At 38.8% G+C, this 22,513-nt stretch overlaps 1 protein-coding gene and 1 long non-coding RNA gene across 2 annotated transcripts in view; one reads left to right on the plus strand and one right to left on the minus strand.

Moving 5' to 3' along the window:
• The window catches only part of PIK3C3 (phosphatidylinositol 3-kinase catalytic subunit type 3), a 124,381-nt gene extending 119,605 nt beyond the window's left edge, over positions 1–4,776 (minus strand). The window contains exons 1-2 of the mRNA XM_037508597.2: positions 4,617–4,776; positions 1,835–2,023 (exon numbers count right to left, since the gene is read on the minus strand). Of these exons, the coding sequence (XP_037364494.1) occupies positions 1,835–2,023; positions 4,617–4,684 (257 nt within the window). The 5' untranslated portion in view covers positions 4,685–4,776. The remainder of the gene's footprint in view (positions 1–1,834; positions 2,024–4,616) is intronic.
• Positions 4,777–6,841: 2,065 nt separating this feature from the next.
• The window catches only part of LOC129145591 (uncharacterized), a 38,509-nt gene continuing 22,837 nt past the window's right edge, over positions 6,842–22,513 (plus strand). Inside the window, exon 1 of the long non-coding RNA XR_008551369.1 lies at positions 6,842–6,911. This is a non-coding gene — a long non-coding RNA (uncharacterized LOC129145591). The remainder of the gene's footprint in view (positions 6,912–22,513) is intronic.

The following is a 22,513-nucleotide window of genomic DNA, read 5'->3' on the forward strand; positions in this document are numbered from 1 at the left end:
ATACACTGCTTTCAGAAATTCAGAAATAAGATTTAGATCACCTGGAATCTCATTCTATATACCAAATTTTGCATTGCAAGAGAAGTCTGCTTTTCTTTCTATTTCCTATTGTGCCAAGGCATGAAACAAAACCACTATATAATTTTCCTTACCCAGAAAAGAAATTAGTCAAAAATAATGACTTTCTGGAACTAAAATAAACATATTTATGTATATAGGTATAGATAAAAAAAGACTTGTTTTCCATTAGTAATTACTGAAACTAAGTGATAAGGCATTAGCAGTTCATTACATTCTTCTGTTTTTACAGGTTTGAAATTTTCCAGAAAAACAAGTATATACACACATATAGAGATATATTCGTGTGTGTACACACACTCACAAAAACACTACTTTAGAAAAAAATCAGTAAAATAGTATTTCAATGGCTTTTAATGGCTTCAATATTTTAATGGTTTCTGTAGTATTTTGGGGTTTCAATGTAGCCAGATCACCAGAGCTTAAGCTTCTGCTCCATCTAAAAAACCTTCGCAACCTGCTGGACTACACCAAGTAAACAGAGGGCTGTATCCTTGACCTCACAATGAGGCAGTTCATATGGCCTCATCTTGTTTCCCATGAATACAATGGGCACAAGCTCCTTCTTCCCTGACAGGCATACAAGTGTGTACCGTGCTCTGCATCTACCAGGATGTTGAATATTTGTGGATTAAGCATTAAAACTATACCATTTAGGGCCTCCCTGGTGGCACAGTGGTTGAGCGCTGGGCTGCGAAGCTGCCTGCAGCCTCTGTAGCACCGATTCGATCCCTGGCCACCAGCGAGGGTCCCACATGGCGTGCAGACCTCTCCTGCAGACCTCTCCCATCAGCAGTATACTTTGTCAGTCTGCCTATTCTGCTCCCTGCTTTGGCTCTGGTGAATTCCCTCACCCTCCCGCACTTCTGACTGTACCCAGTGCTTGTATAAATTAATAAATCTTAATAAATAAATAAATAAAACTATACCATTTAGTTTACAAAATAAGAAAAGTCAAGAGGTTAAATTAAGGACCTTGTTATACTTACTCTGCCTTACCACAATGTTTTATTAATGTACTATGCCCAATAAACCATGAACTTAAAATAGTTTCATATTTAACATAATAAGAAAAATGTAATCTGGGCCTACCCGGTGGTGCAGGGGTTAAAGTCTCAGCACAATCAAGCTATCACCAGCCACTCAGCATGAATTCAATCCCTGGCCAAGGAGCTACCCCATATGGCTCAGCAGACCTCTTCTGTCTTGCCCGCTGCTCCCCTCAGCAGTGTAGTTCAGTAGATTCACCTGTTCTGCTCCCCACTTATCACCTGCACCGCTGGCTTACACCCCAGTTCTTATAAGCATAAATGAATAAAAAAAAATCTAATCTGACCAGATAACAACAGATCTCTCTCTAAAGATTAAAGCTCCAAACATCTGGTTGGACCACATTCCACACTATCAAGTAGTATTTATGTGTTCAAAGTAGAAAATTTACCTTAAGAACAGTAGAGAATTGGAAAATGCTAAAGATATGTTTTTGTTTTGAGTCAAGTTGTGAAGCAGCCAAATATTTATAAAAATACATCAATATACTGAATACAAACATAACTTTGATCCCACCTCAATTGTGATTACAATATTGAAATGTAGAATACTTTAGTTTGAGTAGATTACTGTTTGAAACTATTCCATTAATGCATATAAGTATTAAAGAAAGACATTTCTCTATAATCCCTAGTAAATTCTACTTGCAACATCCTTAGAGAAATAGAACAGTGTAGAACCCACCATACAAAAGAAAATAACTTACTTCCATCTTGTACTAAATGCCTTGTAGGATGTTCGCACTGGCAAGGCCAGAGGTTTCCCCTCTGCAAAAACTTGACAAGTAACAAAAAGGTCAGAGCAGGTGTCTTGGTACAGCCCTGAAAATTTCAGCATTGGGTCTTCGAGAACAGCTTTGTAACTCTTTTGTTCTCTCTTCCCTTCCAAACTTCCTCTGGAAGCATAAGGATAATATTTAGACATACATTTTTAAATATATGCATATACAACAGGTACTAAAAGAGCTTATGGTTGTGTCACAGTAACTTTCTGCCATCTAAATAACATTTTGTTTACAATTAAAGTCACTTTTACATCTAATAAAGATCTCTTAAAAGCCTAACATACCTAAAGTAGTTCCTATTTTTATCATCATAAAAAATACACAAAGGGTACTAATAAGAGGTAGTAAGATTTCTTAGACACCAATATTACATCAGGTACTGTGCCAGAGTTTATATATTCTCTCTTACTTTTTACCATATTCTCATTTTATAAATGATGAAGGTGAAACTCAAAGAGATCAAACTCATGATCCAGAATCGAATAAGTTACAGAGTTGAGAATACAAACCAGAACTGTAGTAGGAAACTTCCTACTACAGAAAGATACATCAAAGCCTCAGGAACTACTAAATTGACTTGGGGGCGGGGTTGAGTGTTCCCGGTGCTTAAAATGATCTTGAACAACATACAGGAGATGGGAGTCAAAGAGGAAGGCAGTGACCTCAAAAGAAAAGAGCAGTAGATACAAAGATAGAGAGACAAGATAGTATGTCTGGGGGACTGCAGTTTGTCTGCTATACCTAAAGCATAAAGTTCAGGTGAGGACGAACATAGAGATAAGAATGGAAAGTAGAGGGACTATGAGCATGACTTCAACACAGTGCCTGATATAATGTGACCATTAGAAAAATCTGTCAACTGAATTATTTGACCTGAGAGAGTAAGAAAGTCATATTTTTATTTATGATACATTTGGCAGCAGTATAAGAACAAAAAAGAGATGTAGGACTGAAAACAAGATCAGCTTAAAGACTTTCAGTGAAAACTAAAAAGGTAAAAGGTACACCAAGACTAGGCAGTGGGGTAGAGAAAGGAACATGGATCAAAGTTATTTAGCAGGCAGATTCAAGAAAACTTGTGAATGATTAAACGGAGGAGGTAAGAGAAGGGTGTCCACATAATGTGAAGTTTTCTGTCTTAACTCAATGGATCATGATAACAACCACAAAACAGGGTGAAAGAACACAGAAGACTACTGTTAGTGGGGTAAGCTAATATGAGCTCAGTTTTGAACAATGTGCATCTAAAATGTTTTGGGACACACAACGTGACCATATCTTTGGGCAATTTGATATTCAATTAGAGCACTAACAAAACAGACATCAAAATACAAAGCCATACAACCAGATTAAAAGGGCTGGAGAGAATTAAAGAATTTACAGTACTATTCAACAGTAGCTAACTTTGTATAGGAGTCTAAATGAATACTTCCTATCTCCCCAAAAAAACCAACATTGGTGGTCTCAGAAGCTAAAAGATAGTAGTGAATTTTGCCAAACCTCTAATTTATGCTTTATCTTTGCCTCAAATAGTCAACATATGTGCCTTCTATGTCACTATTCAACCAGTTTTTAGATCTTTCTTTTTCCTTTTAAATGTCCAAAAGTTTAAAAAAATACGTATACCTAAAAAAGAGACAGAAGAAGCGCTCTTTACTAAATGACGGCAATGCAGGCCCTGTAAAAGCATTTAGTGGTATGCTGCAGACATAACTGAAATATATGTGTACAATATTATAGAAAAGTACAATTTCTTTGTTGGCTATTTTTTTTTTTTTTTACCATCACAAAACGACAGCAAAAGTTTTGTCTGAGTCTAAGTTGAGTGACTTGGAAAGCTAAAGAAAATAATCAAAGTTCTAACTGGCAACTGCAAAAGTGTATTTATCTCATAATGTTAAGTGTGCAGCCCTTTGAGGCATATTTGTTGAATATTGACTGAACATGTTAGGAATAATAATAGTGTGGTTATGGATAGCTTTCACATATATAAACACTTCTATACCACTACCTTAAAATGGACATAATTTTCAACTCGGTCCTACCCTCCCCTGATCTTAGGTCGATTATTCTATCAAGATATCCTAACTGAGGTGCTCCAAGATTTCCTGAGAGGTCATTTTCTTCCTATTATCTTGGTCCCTTTGCAACGGGCACCTTCATTTTCGACTCACTCCCATCTTCCCTGGCTAAATAATGCGAGCCTGTCCAAAGACAACCAAAGCCTCGATCACCTCCCGTTCGTCTAATAAATACTATACCTATGTTGCCATCTCATCAATGGCATCTGCCTGTGTCCACCTTTCTAATTATTACACTCTCCATTCTACCCTTCAGCCCATTCCAAAGTTCTTCCAATTGCTAACCGCGAGAGGATCTCGCCGAGATTTGACTTTTGGAAAATGGGACAGAAATAACCCTTCAAAAGCTCGCTGTGAATAGCAAAGTGCTTTGAATACAGTAAACTGCAGGGTACGGACGGGTTTATTTCTACGCTATCCGCTTCCCAGAAATCATGTCTTCAATTTTTCTCTCAAAAAGCTCTTCTCCAAGCTGCCACTCTCCTCCGCTTCCCTAGCCACGGGCCCTCGGGCAACCCCCAGGCCGAATCCCTGCCAGTAACCATCTTCTCTCCCCAACCCAAACTGCCCAGCCTCCCGTCCTCCACCCCAGCAAGCCCAGCACTGTCTCCGGTTTCTCTCACATCTTAAGCTGCACGTTGATGTCCAAGTCACAACTGTAGATGTAGTGAAACTTCTCGGCTTCCCCCATGGCACCCACGCGAAAGTAGCGCCGTGGCGAGAAAAAAGTAGCTCAACAGACACGGGGACTCAACCAGCCGCGCACAACAACACGGGAGCTTCCGGTTCCGCCTCTCAGGCCCGGCGCAGCCAATCCTGCCCCAGCGCGACCGGCGTCACGGAACGCCACGCCCAAGTTTACTTCTGCGCATGTGTCGAAGTCTCCCACCATCTTGCTTAAGGGTAAATATGATGCCGGAAACTCAGCCTGACAGGTTACATACCCTGCTTCCTGTCTTAGGAGTGGCTAACCCCCTCCCCCAAGAAAATAAAAGCTGTCATTTTTGAGCTTGAACTCTAAAATAAGCCCAAAAGAAAATTCGATTTACAAACAATGCTAACAACTTTCACTGGTTGCAGACTAAACAGAAAGCAATCAAAAGAATTGGAATTTTGCCAAGTTTAACTTGTAGAGGTTTTTCCAAATATTGTAGATTTAATTATTAATTTACTCGCTGCAGGAAAAAAAAAAATCTGCTCGAAAGAGTGGGGAAATTACTAGACAGCAAAAAACCCTGGCTTCCAGTCTCCTCAGTAACAATATCTGTCATTTTGGACAAAATACTTGGGTGCTTCTTTACAGAGTATATTCAAAGCTAATGTAGCTTTCAAAACCTAGCTCTAATTAGAATCTAGTAATCTTCAGTTATGACTGTAGAACTCGTATTTCTAAATCTTCTGATTCCTACAATGCATATTTTATAATACTTAATATTATTTAAAATTGAATTCATTTCCAATTAGATTCAAAACTATGAAGGTGGGGCCCTCCCTGATGGCGCAAGAGGTTAGGCACTGCACTATGAAGCTATCCGCAGCCTCTGCAACACGAGTTCGATCCCCGGTTGGCCAGGGAGAAACCCGCATGGCAAAGTAGACCTCTCCTGTCTTGTCCCCTGCTCCTCTCAGCAGTGTATTTCAGTCAATCTGCCTGTTCTGTTCCCTACTCTGTCTCTGGTGAATCCTCTCACCCCTCCACCCCAGGCATCTCTAGCCTGTACTCCAGCTCTTGTATGCATAAATAAATAAATCTTAAAAAAAAAAAAAAACAAAAAACTTTGAAGGGAAGAATAGTGTGCTGTATGCTTCTGCATCTGCACTTGATGGAGGAAAAGTATAGAACACTGGGAATGGAGGCGCCACAAGACCAGAAACCTGGTTCATACAATACTGGGAGCTGGAGGTGTGAGTAACACAGTCTTTAAACCAGCAATAGAAATTAAAAATACTTAGGCACTCAGGCACAGACCCAAGGAAATTTCAGACTACTGTTAGCGTGTGTCAAGGGCGGCAGACCAGAGGTGAGGATATGGAGATTGAGGGCTATTGTGGAATCTCTGGTCCTTTTCAAATTCTACGTAGTTATTAAAAAAGTCAACAAAAACAACCACTCCACAAAGGAATGCGCCTTTCCCACAAGAAGACTGTATCAGTGCAATTTCTGCACTGGCAAGGGGCAGCATTCTTGCCCACCTGTGACTATGCTGGTGCTTTTTTTCACCAACCTTTCCTTTTGTAGAGCAGGAGCAGCATCCCTTCTGCCCGCCGGTGCCCTATGCATGAGCTCCTCACCACCAACTGGCTCCCTTTGCAGGACAGGAAACTTCCAACCGGTCTGGCCTGTGACTTGTGACCTAGCCTGTGCTTCACCTCACTGACCTCCCTCCGCGGAGGCAGCTCTCCTCGCAAAGCTGCCTGCCTGTGACTATGCAGGCCTCTCTTTTAGCAAACCTGTCCCTTTTGGGATAGAGAGCTCTTTCTGCCTGCTGGTGTCCGTGTGAGTGTCCTTTTCCTTATCTCCCTTTTTCACAATAAACCAGCCCTTTTGGCTATAACTAACATCTCTGTCTCATGGAGAAACTCGCCTAACAAATTCACCATTGCCACTGAAAGGGGAGCTCTGGTGAAAAATTTCCCAGAGTTAACCCAGGTTAAGACCACTGTGGGGCAAAAAGGGGGGGGAAACGTCAGGCTGTGCCACCCTACCACTGCGCATGCGCACTCAGCCAACCAGCGTGGCGCCGTGTGGCGTGGCATGCGTGGCATGCGTGTGTGGGTGACGTAGCATGGCGCGGTGCAGGGCTGTGTGGTGCGGTGCCAAGGACGGGGACTGTGGTGGAGTGGACGGAGGAGCGCGACGGAGCATGGCGACCACGACGAGGGAGCGCGTGAAGGCACCAACAGGCCTGCTAGAACCGGTAATGGACGTACCCGTGTGGGTTGGTTGCGCGACAACCACACTCTCCAAAACCAATACATCTCCAAAAAATGACTTCACATTCCCTTAGTGCGTAATACACTTCTGATTTTATATTTAGATTTATTATTATTAAATTTATATTTATTAAATTTATATTTATTATTATTGATGACATTGGATAAAATTCTCCATTGTCCTTGTTTATTTTTAGCCACCATATTGTGGGGACTTAGTTATAGCATGTGTACGTTAAGGTAGTTAGGGAAACTATCTTTCATGAAAGGCTGAAAGGACTGTAACTATTTTACCTGGAAAGACAGAAAAAAAAGGCTAATGAATGCACAATGTTTTGTCCAAGGTATGATCCCAAGAATAATTAAAAAAGCAAGAAAGGGAGACAGGCAGACTAAGAAAAGAAAAAAAAAAGTAGAAATTCTTTAATAACTTAAAGTTATAACCAAAAGACAACAAATTTAATTTGTTCCTAACTACCACGAATGGTGGGAACTTGTAGGAAATGTAATTTTAGCAACCAATAAAAACTGAGCTTTCTAATTGTCAGAGCTGCCTAGTAGTAAAATAATTACAAGTGCCTTGACATGTGTAATAATTCCATGTGTGAGGTTTCATGTGAAACAGATTTCTCAAACTTGAATAAAATATTGACAATTTATGAAGTACTAAATTCTCTGATTCCAGTGCTGATTTAAATTACTTTTATGTTATTTAATAGATTATTATTATGTTATTTAATAGATTATTATGTTATTTAATAGATTATTATTTTATTGTTATTAATGTATGTTATTTAATATTTAACTGTAAATAGAACTCTGTATACATTTATTTAATAGATAACTCTGTTATTTAATAGATAGCTATAAGTAGAACTCTGAATATACAAATACATTTTATAAGTTATAGAAAAGATAATTTATTAAATTAAAATCAAAACTTTAAATTAACAGCCTTAATATAACACATTGACTTTTAAAACAGGAATATGGCATTGATTACTCTTAAAGAACTTGTTTAAAATTCGGCATGCCTATACTGCTGTACACTAAATGGCAATTCAATTACTATGCCTCCTTTTATATTCAAATTACTATAAAATCTTCATTAGTATAATTACTATGATAGCATTTGATCTTTTTTATTTTAAGTCTATCTCTTCCCTTTTTTCATTAGCTCATATTAGTTAAAATTACACTAAGTGACCCAAACACAACTCAAAGGCATAAATAAGTATAAACACTTAGTTATAAGATATTCATTCATGGAATCCAGGAATTAGCGTCTTAAGGATGATCCAAGAATCCATTACATTAAATTTTTATAATGGTGAAATAGTAGGAGACCAGACTGTGATTGTTAATTAATATAACAGAAAAGCAAATATGCCAATAAGGAGGAGGATCTTGGTAAGTTATGGGAGGATGGTAGAGTATAGAAACCAAAACTGCCAGTGCCTTTCCTGGACCAACCATGAGTCAGGAGTGTTAGTATTTGAATATCAGTGTCTAGTTGAAAAGGCCATATTGATAGGGGAAATGGAAGCCTTAGGCATCTCATTTTGAAAGAAAAGGAATATTTTCTTCCTCATGTGATGTGTCACAACTCATAAATATAGCATAAAATTATAATTATAGAACACAATTTGCATTGTAAGAACCCATGCTTTCATAGTCACCCCCTGTGGTTAGGACAATACCTTTTTTCTTAAAGATTTATTTATTATTTATGCAAGCATTAGGGTACAGTCCAGAGGTATGGGAGGGTGAGAGAATTCACCCAAGACAGAGTGGGGAGCAGAACAGGCAAACGGAGCGAAATGCATTGCTGAGGGGAGCAGCAGGCAAGACAGGAGAGGTCTGCTGCACCATGTAGGTATCTCCCTGTCTGGCAGGGAATTGAAGCGGTGCTGCAGAGGCTGTGGACAGCTTCACAGAGTGGCGCTCAGTCTACTGCACCACTGGGGAGGCCCAGGACAATACCTTTTATGTTAAATGTTTTCTTTCTGTAGTAGGTGACTTCATCATTATTTGGTTCCACATTTAATTCACCTTTGGAGTTGCAGTTTTGATTTTGTGTTTTCTTTGCCACCGTGTTTCAATTTCATGTTTATTAGATCTGGTAACATTTTAAAGATAATCAAGACATTTGTTGGTAATGGCTTAGGACTTATACATTGATAGCTGATAATCAGGGCTTATTTTTCTCACTTTCTTTCATCTTAATCTATTGTCTTGAGCTTGCAATAAAATTTGTACTCATAACTTTTTAAAAAAGCAACCATCTGTTTTTGAGCATCCATCAAGAAAAAAAATGACTACATTGTTGTGAAAATAAAATGACATTACAATTCCTTTTTCTCCAATTAAAATTATTTTCTTTATAAGTTTTCTAATAATCCCTAGTGTGTTTTAAAAACTGATTAGCCAGTATAAAATACAAAAGTATCAGGAAACTTGAAAAATCCTACCTCATAATTTAAGACTCTTGGTCATTTGTCAAGTGACAATGTGAAAAAAATGAGTTTGATAATGTATATTAGTCGCCAGGAGCAAGAACCCACAAGACCTGAATAGTTTTCTTCATAAAGGTAATTTCTATCATTTGCAGAAGAGAAAGCATAAAATCATGAGCTATTCTAAAAAAATAATAAAAGTATATTCTGTGTATGTGTTCCCTCGTAATATATCTGTATTGTAGTAGGATAAGTTCTTCTCTCAGTATCGCTGTAAAAAAAGAAAACTTGTAGTTGAATGACATCACTATCAGGAATCTCAGCTATGAAAGGAAACGAGGTAATATCTGTCTCTTGGAAATATGATCAGGTTATGCCTGAGTCACATGGTTGTGAATGGAACTATTTGTGCCTTCACTTCCTCTCATCCAATATGGATGTGCTATCTGATACTCATACCTCAGGAAGCAGAGAATAAAAAGTATGGCATTACCAGGCATTACATGGCATCAACAGGCATATCTGAGTTCAAAAGATATATATATATATTTTTTTTTTTTAACCAAACTATAGGGAATGTTTCAGTTTCTGAACTTAAGTTTCACAGCAGAGACTCAATTATTAAGGGCAGTGTCTTTAACATCCTGGGTGTTATTTAGCATTGCCATTGCTCCCTCTGCCTCTCTAGTAGATCATATTCTTCAGTAAACATTGTGACTCATTACAGATTAACTGCATAGAGGGAGATGTTCTGGGTACATTTAGCACCTTTGCAAATCATTCATTATTTGATAAATATTTGTTGTGTGCTTAAAATGTGTCATGAACTAAGATATATGTTAGATATGGGTATCTCCAACCTTACCAGAGAGAAAGTGGCACACTCCGCCTATGTGAGAAGCCACACAAGTATCCTTCAGAGTGCAGTTCCTGTGTCATCATGCAACCCATCCTAAAAGATCGTAAGCCACAATGAGATTTATTTCACTTGTCTATAACTATTATGAAGCAATAATGACTTATGGCATTTCTGAGAACTCAGAGTTGTCAGAAAATCCATTGCAATGAGTGAATCCTTGGTCCACATTATGTTTGATTTGCCATTCTGGTGTGTGTTCATTCTTTGCGTTCATTCTTTGCTTATGCTTCTACATTCTCCACAGAGCAGAGATGCTGTTATCTTTGGCACTTGTTATTGCCTTGCTGGTGTGCATTTGTACTTGTGCATGAATATTTAATCACAGCAAGGTTGACCTGACACTTAGACTTACTTCTCTGAGACAGAAGAAGAGACACAATCAGAGATGGAGTCCAGAGACAATAATTAGTGATACAAATAATTCCTCATAACCCCTCTTGCCATTCTAAATCATCTACTCAGATACTGCAAATGCACTATAAAGAGTGATAGAGATCCTAAAGAAAGCAAAGGCCCTCATATACAGTAGAAAGTTTAATTTTAAATGAGAAATAGGGAAAAAAAAGCTTATATAAGTACTGAAATAATAAACCCTGGTATGAAAATTAGACAGGGAAGAAAAAGGAGAATTGTTCCATTGAGAGTTTGCCTGATTTCAGCTGTGAATTAGTGTAATAGTTCCAAAAGTTAGTGCTCTTTCCAGGAAAAGAGAGGTGTTTGCTAGATTGGTGGCCCTATTTGATAAAAGATAAAGGAGCTTAAGACTCAAAGAAGAATGTGAGAAATAAAACATCTTAGAGAAACCAAGTCCAACTAAGGTACATGGGGTGAAATTTTATCTATTTTTCTGTCTTAAAGACCAAACAACATAAAAGCGCTATTCCATACCAAGGTTCAGTGGACTACTGAAAATTGGAGCTAAATTTTATTTGTTGTGTCAAATTATTATTTCCTATTTTTCTCTCAATATTTGCTTGAAGGTATCAATTATGAATAATATCCTTTCTCTTTTATGCTTAGATTTTGGCTTTCTCTTCACCCAGAGGTTTTATAGTCAATACTTGTTATTCATGATAGTTACATTTATAGGCCACAGTGCATTGAATTAGTGAATATTGAAACATTGTTGTTAGTGGAAGTAAAGGGTTATGTACCTGCAAGCCTCTGGTCACAACATTTTCATTAAACAATGGATGTATAACCTTGTTTTATGTGTGTTTTTATTAAAAGACACCTTGTTCAACATATATTATTGATTTATGGGCACTGAACTCACGGTCAACAGCACTATAACTCATGTGTGAATGAGGTTTACTCATTGTGATATAAAAGTGTTGGCATGATAGAAAGAACAGAATGGACACTTATAGGGGCTTATTAGAAATCCTATTACAAAGCTTTGTTTCTTTTTAAGTATCAAGCAGACCTTCCATTTCATATAGGTGACCTTCATGAAATTCAAAGAGATTTGAGAAAGGAATGGAGAAGGAGAGAAGCAGAAAGCAGCCAAATCAGATCATAGTTTTATAGGAAGAACTAACCATACATTGAATTTAGTGCTTGTTAGCCTGACAGAAGTCCATTTACTCTCCAAGTCTTCTGGAACATTTCTCAAGTTTCAATTCTATAATTAGCAACACACCTCAGCAATTTACTTTAATCTTGGTAGCACTCAAATTCTCTGTCTCTAAATGGAAAGGAATGGATGGTTCAGATTAGTACTACTCAAGACAGTTTTGACATTCCTCATTAGAAATGAAGACTCTTGGGCTCCAAGTCCCATATCTACTGTGTCAGAATCTGTGTTTTGGTGAGATCTCCTAATGAATCATAAGTCATTGGTCTAAGCTTTTCATTCCCTTCTGAGAACAAATCTATCCAATTTATTATGCATTGACTCTGTATTTGTAAATGTATTTGTTCACTAAAATTTATATTTAAACTCAAAATCACAACAAAGGAAATGAAATTAAATACCTAGGAGTAACCTTCACAAAGGGAGTAAAAGATCTACATAAAGAAAATGCTATGAAAATTGTTAAAGTAATAGAAGATAAATGAAAAAATAACTCCCGTTCATGTATTGGAAGAATCAATATCAGCAAAATGTCCATCCTAACCAAAGCAACATACAGATTCAATACAATCCCAATAAAAATATCAATGACATTCTTCAAAGAATTGATACAACCACTACTAGAATTCTTACTGAATCTCAAAAGAGCCAAAGCAATCTTGACAAAAAAGTGAAAGAATGGAGTTATCACACTTTCAGATTTGAAACTACTATAAAACCATAATAATGAAAACGTACAGGTTGGTACTAAAACAGACCCATGGAATAAAATGGAGAGTCTAGAAATAAACTCACACTTATATGGATAGTTAATCTATGACAAGAGGACCAAGAACATACACCAGTACAAGGAAAACCTCTTCAATAAATGGTACTGGGAAAACCAGACAGTCACATTCAGAAAAACAAAACTAGACCACTATCTCACACCATACACAAACATCAATTCAATGTGGTTAAAAGACTTGAATATAAGACCTGAAATCATAAAATTTGTAGAAGAAAATACAGGCAAAACACTTCATGATATAAGCTTCAGTGATATCTTTCAGGATTTACCTCCAACAGCAAGGAAAGCAAAAGAGAATATAAATAACTGGGATTACATTAAACTACAAAGCTTCTGCATAGTGAAAGAAGCTGTAACCAAAATTAAGACATCCCACTGAATTGGCGGAAAATTTTTACAGCTCATACATCTGACAAGATATTGATATTGAGGATCTACAAAGAACTCATACAACTTAACAAAAAGAAAACAACCCAACCAAAAAATGGACAAAGTTGTTTAATAGGCACTTCTCCAAGAAGACATATAGGCTGCAAACAGGCACATGAAAAAAATGTTCATCATCAATTATTAGGGAAATGCAAAGCAAAACCACATTGAGATACCACCTCACATCTGTGAGAATCGGTCATATCAAAAAGACCAGAAACAACACGTGCTGGTGAGGATATGGAGAAAGGAATTCTCCTACACTATTGGTGGAAACATAGACTGGTCCAGCCCCTATGGAACGCAGGATGGAGGTGTTTCAAAAGATTAAAAATGAATCTACCATATGACCCAGTAGTTCCACTCCTAAGGCATCTGTCTGAGAAATTCAAAATACTAATTTGAAAGGAAAGTTGCACTGCCATGTTCATTGAAGCACTATTTAAATTAATCAAGCTAGGGCCTTCCAGGTGTCTCAGGGGTTAAAGACACAGTGCTATCAAGCTATCAGGCTATTGCCAACCACTGCAACATGAGTTCAATTCTTGGCCAGGGAGATACCCACATGTTGCAGTAGACCTCTCCTGGTTCACCTGCTGCTCCCCTCTGCAGTGTATTTCAGTAATCCACCTGTTCTTCTCCCCACTCTGTCTCTGGTAAATCCTCTCACCCCCCATACCTCTGGCCTACACCCCAGTTCTTGTATGCATGAATAAATAAATCTTCAAAATAACCAAGCTATAGAACAATTTAAGTGCTTCAAAATACAAGAGTGGAAACGAGGCAGCAAGCGGGACTGTGAGCAGAAAGGAACTATTGCAGCCACCACACCCCGTGAACGGGAGCTGAGGCGAACCCTGCAGGATCCGCCGCGGCGGTGAGCGAACGGCTCCGGGCGCCATTAGAGAAGAACAAAGACCCCGGGAGACGCACACACAGCCCGGGCTGCCGGTAAGCTGGCGCGGAAACGCGGCGCGCTCGGCGCGCTTGAAAAGCAAGTGCAGACCTGGATCGCGGCTGCCCAGGTCCCCGCGCCTGCGACCTAGGCTTGCGGGGAGACGACCTAGGCTTGCAGGGAGACGCACGGAGGTCCTCACTGAGGTGAAGGTCCCTCCCTGAGTGAGCAGGAACCAGGCGCCCGGGCACGGGAGCAGTGCAAAAGGCGCCATTCCCGCGCCACTGAACTGGGCTACAGCCCGCGTCCTGGAACTGAGGGCTTTGAACTGAGACCCGGGGCACGAAAATTCGGGGCGTGGGTTCTCCACGACGGTGGGGCACAAGGCAGACACAGCACCCCAAAGCTGTTGAGGTGTACCCTACCATTCCCGCTCTGTTCTCTGTCCCACGGGGTGGGGGGAGGCGAAAAACAGCCCCCCAAGGACAATAGGAGAGATCTCTGGCGCCACCTAGCGACCAGGAAAAAAAAAAGTCACTAACACCCTATAAAACAGGACATAATTCTTAAGACTGCTTGAAAAGGGCAGAAGGTTTCTGGAGGACCCAGTGGCCAGCCGGGAAGTTATTCCACTCCAGGCCCCTTCCGACCAGCAGTCTGAGCCCACAGAGGGAGCAGGCACCCTCGTCCGGGGCAGACCGGGTGCGCAGAAGAGTGTGCCTGAAACCGGAGGCGCAGGGACTGCATCCCGCTTCGCCATTTGAGAACAGGGACATTTCTTCAGTAAAAACTGCCTAAAACCAGCAGAAAGCTCCCCCAGAAGACAGAGATGGCTCCTGGAAGAGCCAGAGGGGAGCGGAGAAGTTCACCCAAGATGTCAGTCAGTCCGAGCAACACAGTGTCCCAACGCATACGACAAATTAGAAAACAGACAGTAGGGAGTAGAAGAACCACACGCAACCTAAAAACTCCTCAGGAAAGAAGCACACCACAAAAAGAAAACCACTCCCCAGATTGCAACGACAGCAACTTGGAAGAACTTCTGAGCCTTCCAGAAAGAGAATTTAAAATTGCCATGATTAAAAAAGTGATAGATCAGAAGAAGGAAATTGAGTCCCTAAAGAGGGAAGTAAGAGAAATGCAGGAGATCAAAGAATTAATGGAGGAACTAAAGAACTCTGGGAAAAGCAATGAAAGCAGAATAGATGAAATGGAAGAACGAATAAGTAATCTTGAAGACACAGAAATAAAAAGAACCAAAACAGAAAAGGAAAGAGAAGTACGAAGGAAAAAGAATGAAGAAAGACTTCGGGAACTATCTGACTCCATGAGGAAAGGAAATATAAGAGTTATAGGAATTCCAGAAGGAGAGGAGAGAGATGTAGGAACAGAGAAAATATTCATGGATATAATTGAAGAGAACTTCCCAAATGAGAAGAAGGAGCTGAAAATTGATATACAAGAAGCAAGAAGAACACCAAACTTCCACGACGAAAGGAAAAACACAGCAAGACACATAATAGTAAAGCTCCCAAGAATCCAGGACAAGGAAAAAATAATGAAGCTGACAAGAGGGAAGAAACAGATAACATTCAAAGGAAAACCAATCAGGCTGACATCAGACTTCTCTGAAGAAACACTACGGGCAAGGAGAGAGTGGAGGGACATAGTCAACAGACTCCAAGAAAACAGATGCCAACCAAGAATACTCTATCCCGCAAAGCTCTCTTTCCTCCATGAAGAAAGAATATGGACCTTCCCAGACAAAGAGAAACTCCGGAATTTCATTGCGACTAAACCCCCACTCCAAAAAATACTACAAGGAATCCTAAAGCCAGAACCTCAGAGGGACGAATAACAACGAAAGAAGACCAAAAAAAAAAAAGTTATTGAAAGAATAAATAAATAAAATCAAAGGAAAGACAAACATAATGGCAAATACAGATGCTAACATATCAATATTAACTCTAAATGTAAATGGACTAAACTCTTCAATAAAAAGACACAGAGTTGCAGCCTGGATTAAGAAACAAAACCCAACCTTTTGCTGTCTCCAGGAAACACATTTAGCTACAAAAGATAAAAATAGGCTCAAAGTCAAAGGATGGAAAACAATCCTACAAGCAAATGGGCCAAAAAAGAAAGCAGGAACAGCTATACTTATATCAGATAAAACAGACTTCAAACTCAAAAAAATAAAAAGAGACCCCAATGGTCACTACATTATGATTAAGGGGACAATACTTCAAGAAGAAATAACACTCATTAACATATACTCACCAAACGAAAGAGCACCAAAATATATCAGACAACTGTTGTCCTCTCTGAAAACAGACATCAGAGAAAACACATATGTAGTGGGAGACTTCAACACACCACTATCAACAATGGATAGATCAACAAGACAAAAAATAAGTAAAGAAACTAAAGCTCTAAATAAGGACCTAGAGCATTTGGGCTTAACAGACATCTATAGAACACTAAACCCCAAAAAAACGGAGTACACATTTTTCTCAAGCGCACACGGATCATTCTCTAGGATCGATCACATACTGGGGCACAAGACAAACATCAATAGATACACCAAGATTGAAATCATACCAACCATCTTTTCTGACCACGAAGGCATCAAACTAGAAATAAATCATAAAAAGAAGGCAAGGAACTATCCTACCTCATGGAGATTAAAAGCCACACTACTGGAAGACCACTGGACTAACGAGGAGATCAAAGAAGAAATTAAAAAATTCTTTGAATTGAATGACAAGGAGGACACCAATATCCTAAATGTATGGGATGCAGCAAAAGCAGTAATAAGAGGAAAATATATAGCAATAGAAGCTCACATCAAAAAACAAGAAAGAACTCAAAGAAACAACCTAATCTCGAAGCTCAAAGATCTAGAAAAAGAACAACAAAAAAAACCCAGAACCAGTAGAAGAAAAGAAATAATAAAAACCAAAGCAGAAATAAATGAAATTGAAACTAAAAAAACAATCCAAAAGATCAATGAAACCAAGAGCTGGTTCTTTGAAAAAATAAATAAAATAGACAAACCCCTAGCCAGGCTCACAAAGGAAAAAAGGGAGAAAGCACAAATACACAGAATCATAAATGAAAGAGGAGAAATCACAACGGACACAGCAGAAATCAAAAGAATAATCAGTAACTACTATGAACAGTTATATGGAAACAAGTTCAACAATCTAGAGGAGATGGACAAATTCCTACAACTCTACAATCACCCAAAGCTAGATAAAGAAGAAATAGAACACCTAAACAGACCAATTACAAGCAGCGAAATTGAAATGGTAATTAAAAAACCTCCCAAAAACAAAAGCCCAGGACCTGATGGATTTACAAATGAATTCTACCAAACATTCAGAGACGAATTAGTGCCTATCCTTCACAAACTCTTCCAAAAAATTGAGAAGGAAGGGACAATACCAAACACGTTCTATGAAGCCAATATTACACTAATACCAAAACCGAATAAGGACAACACAAAAAAGGAAAACTACAGGCCAATCTCCCTAATGAACACTGATGCAAAAATCCTCAATAAAATTTTAGCTATCAGAATCCAACAATGTATCCATAAGATAATTCACCACGACCAAGTTGGATTCATTCCAGGGGCACAAGGATGGTTTAACATCCGAAAATCAATCAACGTTATCCAACACATCAACAAAAAGAAATATAAAAACCATATGATAATATCAATAGATGCTGAGAAAGCTTTCGACAAAGTGCAACACCCATTCATGATAAAAGCCCTTGAAATTCTTGGGATACAAGGAACATACCTCAACATCATAAAGGCCATCTATGACAAGCCAACAGCCAGTATCATTCTCAATGGTGAAAAGCTGAAAGCAATTCCATTAAGATCTGGAACAAGACAAGGATGTCCACTCTCACCACTGCTTTTCAATATAATACTGGAAGTCCTAGCCAGAGCAATAAGACAAGAGAAAGACATCCAAGGAATCCAAATAGGAAAAGAAGAAGTCAAACTATCACTATTTGCAGATGATATGATAATATACATAGAGAACCCCAAAATCTCCACAGAAAAACTAATTCAACTCATCAATCAATTCAGTAAAGTGGCAGGATACAAAATCAACACGCAAAAGTCAGTGGCCTTCCTATACACAAACAATAAATCTGAAGAAGAAGAAATCAAAAAAACCACCCCTTTTATTATCGAAACAAAAAAAATCAAATATTTGGGAATAAATCTAACAAAAGAGGTAAAGGACCTATACAAAGAAAACTATAAAACACTGTTAAAAGAAATAGAAGAAGACACAAAGAAATGGAAAGACATCCCCTGCTCATGGATTGGAAGAATAAACATTATTAAAATGGCCATCCTACCAAAAGCAATATACAGATTCAATGCTATTCCAATCAAAATCTCAATGGCATTCTTCAAAGAAATAGAACAATTATTGATGAAATTCATATGGAATCACCAAAAACCCCGAATAGCCAAAGCTCTACTGAAAAAAAAAGAAGGAAATGGAGGCATCACACTCCCAGACTTCAAACTATACTACAAAGCCATAATCATCAAAACTGCATGGTATTGGAACAAGAACAGACATACAGACCAATGGAATCGAATAGAAAATCCAGAAATAAACCCACAGATTTATGGTCAACTAATCTTTGACAAAGGAGCAAAGACTATGCATTGGAGCAAAGAAAGTTTGTTCAATAAATGGTGCTGGGAAAACTGGGTCGCTACATGCAAAAGAATGAAGCTTGACCACTACCTCACACCATACACAAAAATCAACTCAAAATGGATTAAAGAACTAGACATAAGACCTGAAACCATAAAATACATAGAAGGAAATATAGGCGAAACACTACGGGATTTGCACATCAAAGACATCTTTACAGACACATCACCCAAAGCAGTGATAGTGAAGAGAAAGATAAACAGCTGGGACTACATCAAATTAAAGAGCTTCTGCACAGCAAAAGAGACAATAACAAAAACAAAGAGAAACCCCACCAACTGGGAGAACATTTTTGCACCCAACACTAATGATAAAGGACTGATCACAAAAATCTGCAAAGAGCTGATGAGACTCAGCAACAACAAAGAAAATAATCCAGTCAAAAAATGGGCAGAAGAGCTAAAAAGAAACTTCTCTGAAGAGGAAATGCAAATGGCCAACAGACATATGAAAAAATGTTCAACATCACTTGTCATCAGGGAAATGCAAATCAAAACTACCATGAGATACCATCTCACACCAGTGAGAATGGCACATATTAAAAAAACTAGCAACAACAAATGTTGGCGAGGATGTGGAGAAAAAGGAACTCTTGTGCACTGTTGGTGGGAGTGCAAACTGGTCCAACCACTATGGAGAGCTGTGTGGAGATTTCTGGACCTACTAAACATAGAGCTTCCATATGATCCAGCAATTCCACTCCTAGGTATTTACCCAAAGGACACAGAAACATCAATTCCAAAGAGCACCTGCACTCCTATGTTTATAGCAGCACTGTTTACAATAGCTAAGCTTTGGAAACAACCCAAATGCCCAAAAATAGATGACTGGATCAAGAAGATGTGGTACATATATACCATGGAATATTACTCAGCATTCAAAAAAGATAAACACATGCAATTTGCAGCAACATGGATGGCACTGGAAGGGATCATGCTCAGCGAAATAAGCCAAAAAGAAAAAGAAAAATACCGGATGGTCTCACTCATAGCAGGAATCTAGAAAACTTAAATAAGGGACCAGGAAAATGAATATAAGAAAGTGAAAATCAAAATCAACAAAAAAACTATGAACCAGAGACACTTTTTGGGGGGTGGCGGGGCGAGAGGGGAAGGATTGGGGTCAGAATGGGGCGTTTGCAATTGTATGGGGGAATATAAAAATAAAATTTAATATTTTAAAAAAAAAAAAAAAAAAAAAAAAAAAAAAAAAAAAAAAAAAAACCAAAATACAAGAGTGGATCAAGCAGATGTAGCATACATACACAATGGAATATTAGGGTCAAACAAGATAAACTCATGCCATTTGTAACAACATGAATGAAGCTGGAAGGGATTATGCTAAGTGAAGTAATTCAGAAGGAGAAAGGTGAATACTGGATGATGACATTTATATATGGAATATAGAGAAACAAAACTAAGGGTCAAATAAAGACAAGATTAAAAACTAACCTTTGAAAGCTGACTGCAAAACTGAAGCATCCAGAAGGGAGGTGTTGGAGGAGGGATGAAGAAAGAGGGAATACCATGGACTTGTGTGATAAGGGACTAGGGGTGACTTAAGGCCGATTCTATATAGTGGTGATACCTGAAGGGGAGCATCCTATACTTTCCAAGAACCAAGAATAATATAAGCCAACATTACCTCAAAATAATATTAAAAACAATAAAAGTAGTAATAATTCTAACAATAATAATAAAAGAGAATCCCCTACTTATCAAAAACAACCCAAAGACAAGACCACCCCTATAACTTGTCCACTTCTCCCTGTGAAAGGTAAAGATGAAACCATCCTAATGAAAAACTATCAGATCTTTGGATCTAGGGTTTTCTCATTATAATAACTAGAGTCTCACCCCATAGTTTTTGCATCTACTGCTTGTACATATTAGTGTTGGGACCCTTGGCAAGAGAGCTGACTTCTCCTGGCAAAATAACCCTCTAATAAAAAAAATTTTAAACTTCTTACTGGATTTAACCATTTAAAAATGAACTAATTTTTTAAAAAATTTACAAAGAAAAAAACTTTTGAAGGTAAAATTATACTACAAACTGGTATTTCTTTTTACAGCATGCTGTTTTTTCTTTAATGACATTTAATACATATTTATTTAGTATCATATGAACATGTTGTGATACATTCCAGTGTCGCCTCAAGTGGCAGCAGCTTTGGGAGAGGTGAGGGATGAGAGAGGTTACTCAAAGTCCATGTGAAGCAATGAGAAGCCTAGAGGGGCTACAGTGGAAGCAATGTGCAGCCCCAGGCCATAGGCAGTCTCATATTTATTAGCATCAAGTACAAAGGTGGGGCAAGTGCGTAGGGAGCAAATGCGTAGGGAGCATACATGTTATTGGGGTATAAGATAAGGTAGAGTGACTGCTCAAATGGTCTCAACTCAAAATATGTCATAGACCAGGGACTATTGCCCGGGGGCTTCCATTGTTCTGCTAGTCAAGCATATTATCTCTATTCTAATACCTGCCTGCTCTTTTCAACAAATACTGGTTTTCCAGTGTGTTCCTCAAACCAAGACTCATTGCCCTTGGTGAGAGGCCTCCTGTTTGACCCTACACCTAGCTGACAAGCAGGAACTCTGGGCAGCAAGACAATATCCCTGGAGAATAAGGAGGGCTGGGCATACCATGTTCTAGTATGCAAATTCCCTGCTGCTTTAGGATTACTGAAAGAATGCTCAAGATGCTATGGATGCCACTTTTCTAATGAGGACACCTTTTTAAAATGCTAGTTTTTTTAGACTAATTTTAGTAGTGCTGCCATGACTTAGAATCATTCTGTATTTTGCTGCATTGGGTCTGTCTGTCCAAAAGGGTCAGAATGGCTTTGCTTAATGTATGGACCTCTTGATGCCTTGGTTTTGGCACTAGTGGTCAGTCAAGGCCCTGTAAGTCTCTGAGGTCCATTGTGTTACTTACAGAATGCAGATTGTTTTGTGTTAGAGCAGTGAGGGCCCTGGGGACTGGGAGAAGCTTTTCTCCTTGTCTCTACCCTTTGCCCTAACAGGAATATTTTATGATCCCTGTTATGACCTTAAGAATGTAGTTTGGGGCCTCCCTGATGGCGCAAGGGATTGAGCACTGCCCTGTGAGGCAATCCACAGCCTTTGCAGCGCGAGTTCGACCCCGGCCGGCCAGGGAGCAACACACATGGCACAGCAGACCTCTCCTGTCTCGCCCGCTGCTCCCCTCAGCAGTGTATTTCAGTCAGTCTGACTGTCTGTTCCCAGCTCGGTCTCTGGTGAGTCCTCTCACCCCCCTGCATCTTTGGTCTGTACCCCAGCTCTTGTGTGCATAAATAAATAAATCTTTAAAAAAGGAAAAGAATTTAGATTGGGGGCAGGGGTCTTATCCACTTGTTTTCCAATCAACACATCCTCCCTATTTGAAAAACTCATTTTCACTTTCAGAATGAAGATGAGGTTACTTGGTTCTTGTCATTTGAAGTCTCCCCCTGTCTTTCCTTGATGCTTCAGGTTTCTAAGCACAGAATAAATATCCTTGGTCTGCTCCATTATTCTTTAGAATTTTACAACCATGTAAATTGTCCATGCGTATGTTATTAAATTGATTTTTCCATTGCTAACCCTCTGATGCTGTTTTGATTACTCTTCTAGCCTCAGAAAAAACCCATAGGGATATGGGATGTTACAGCCACTGTTGATTTTTTTTCTCAGCCTCTCAAATTGTTACAGTGCAGGGAGAGGGGCACCCCAGAACCCCCACACCTGCCCACTCTAAATAAGTTC

The sequence above is a fragment of the Talpa occidentalis genome, unplaced genomic scaffold (assembly GCF_014898055.3).
Source record: "Talpa occidentalis isolate TD23 unplaced genomic scaffold, MPIMG_talOcc4v2.1 talOcc4.13, whole genome shotgun sequence".
Classification (NCBI taxonomy): Eukaryota; Metazoa; Chordata; class Mammalia; order Eulipotyphla; family Talpidae; genus Talpa; species Talpa occidentalis.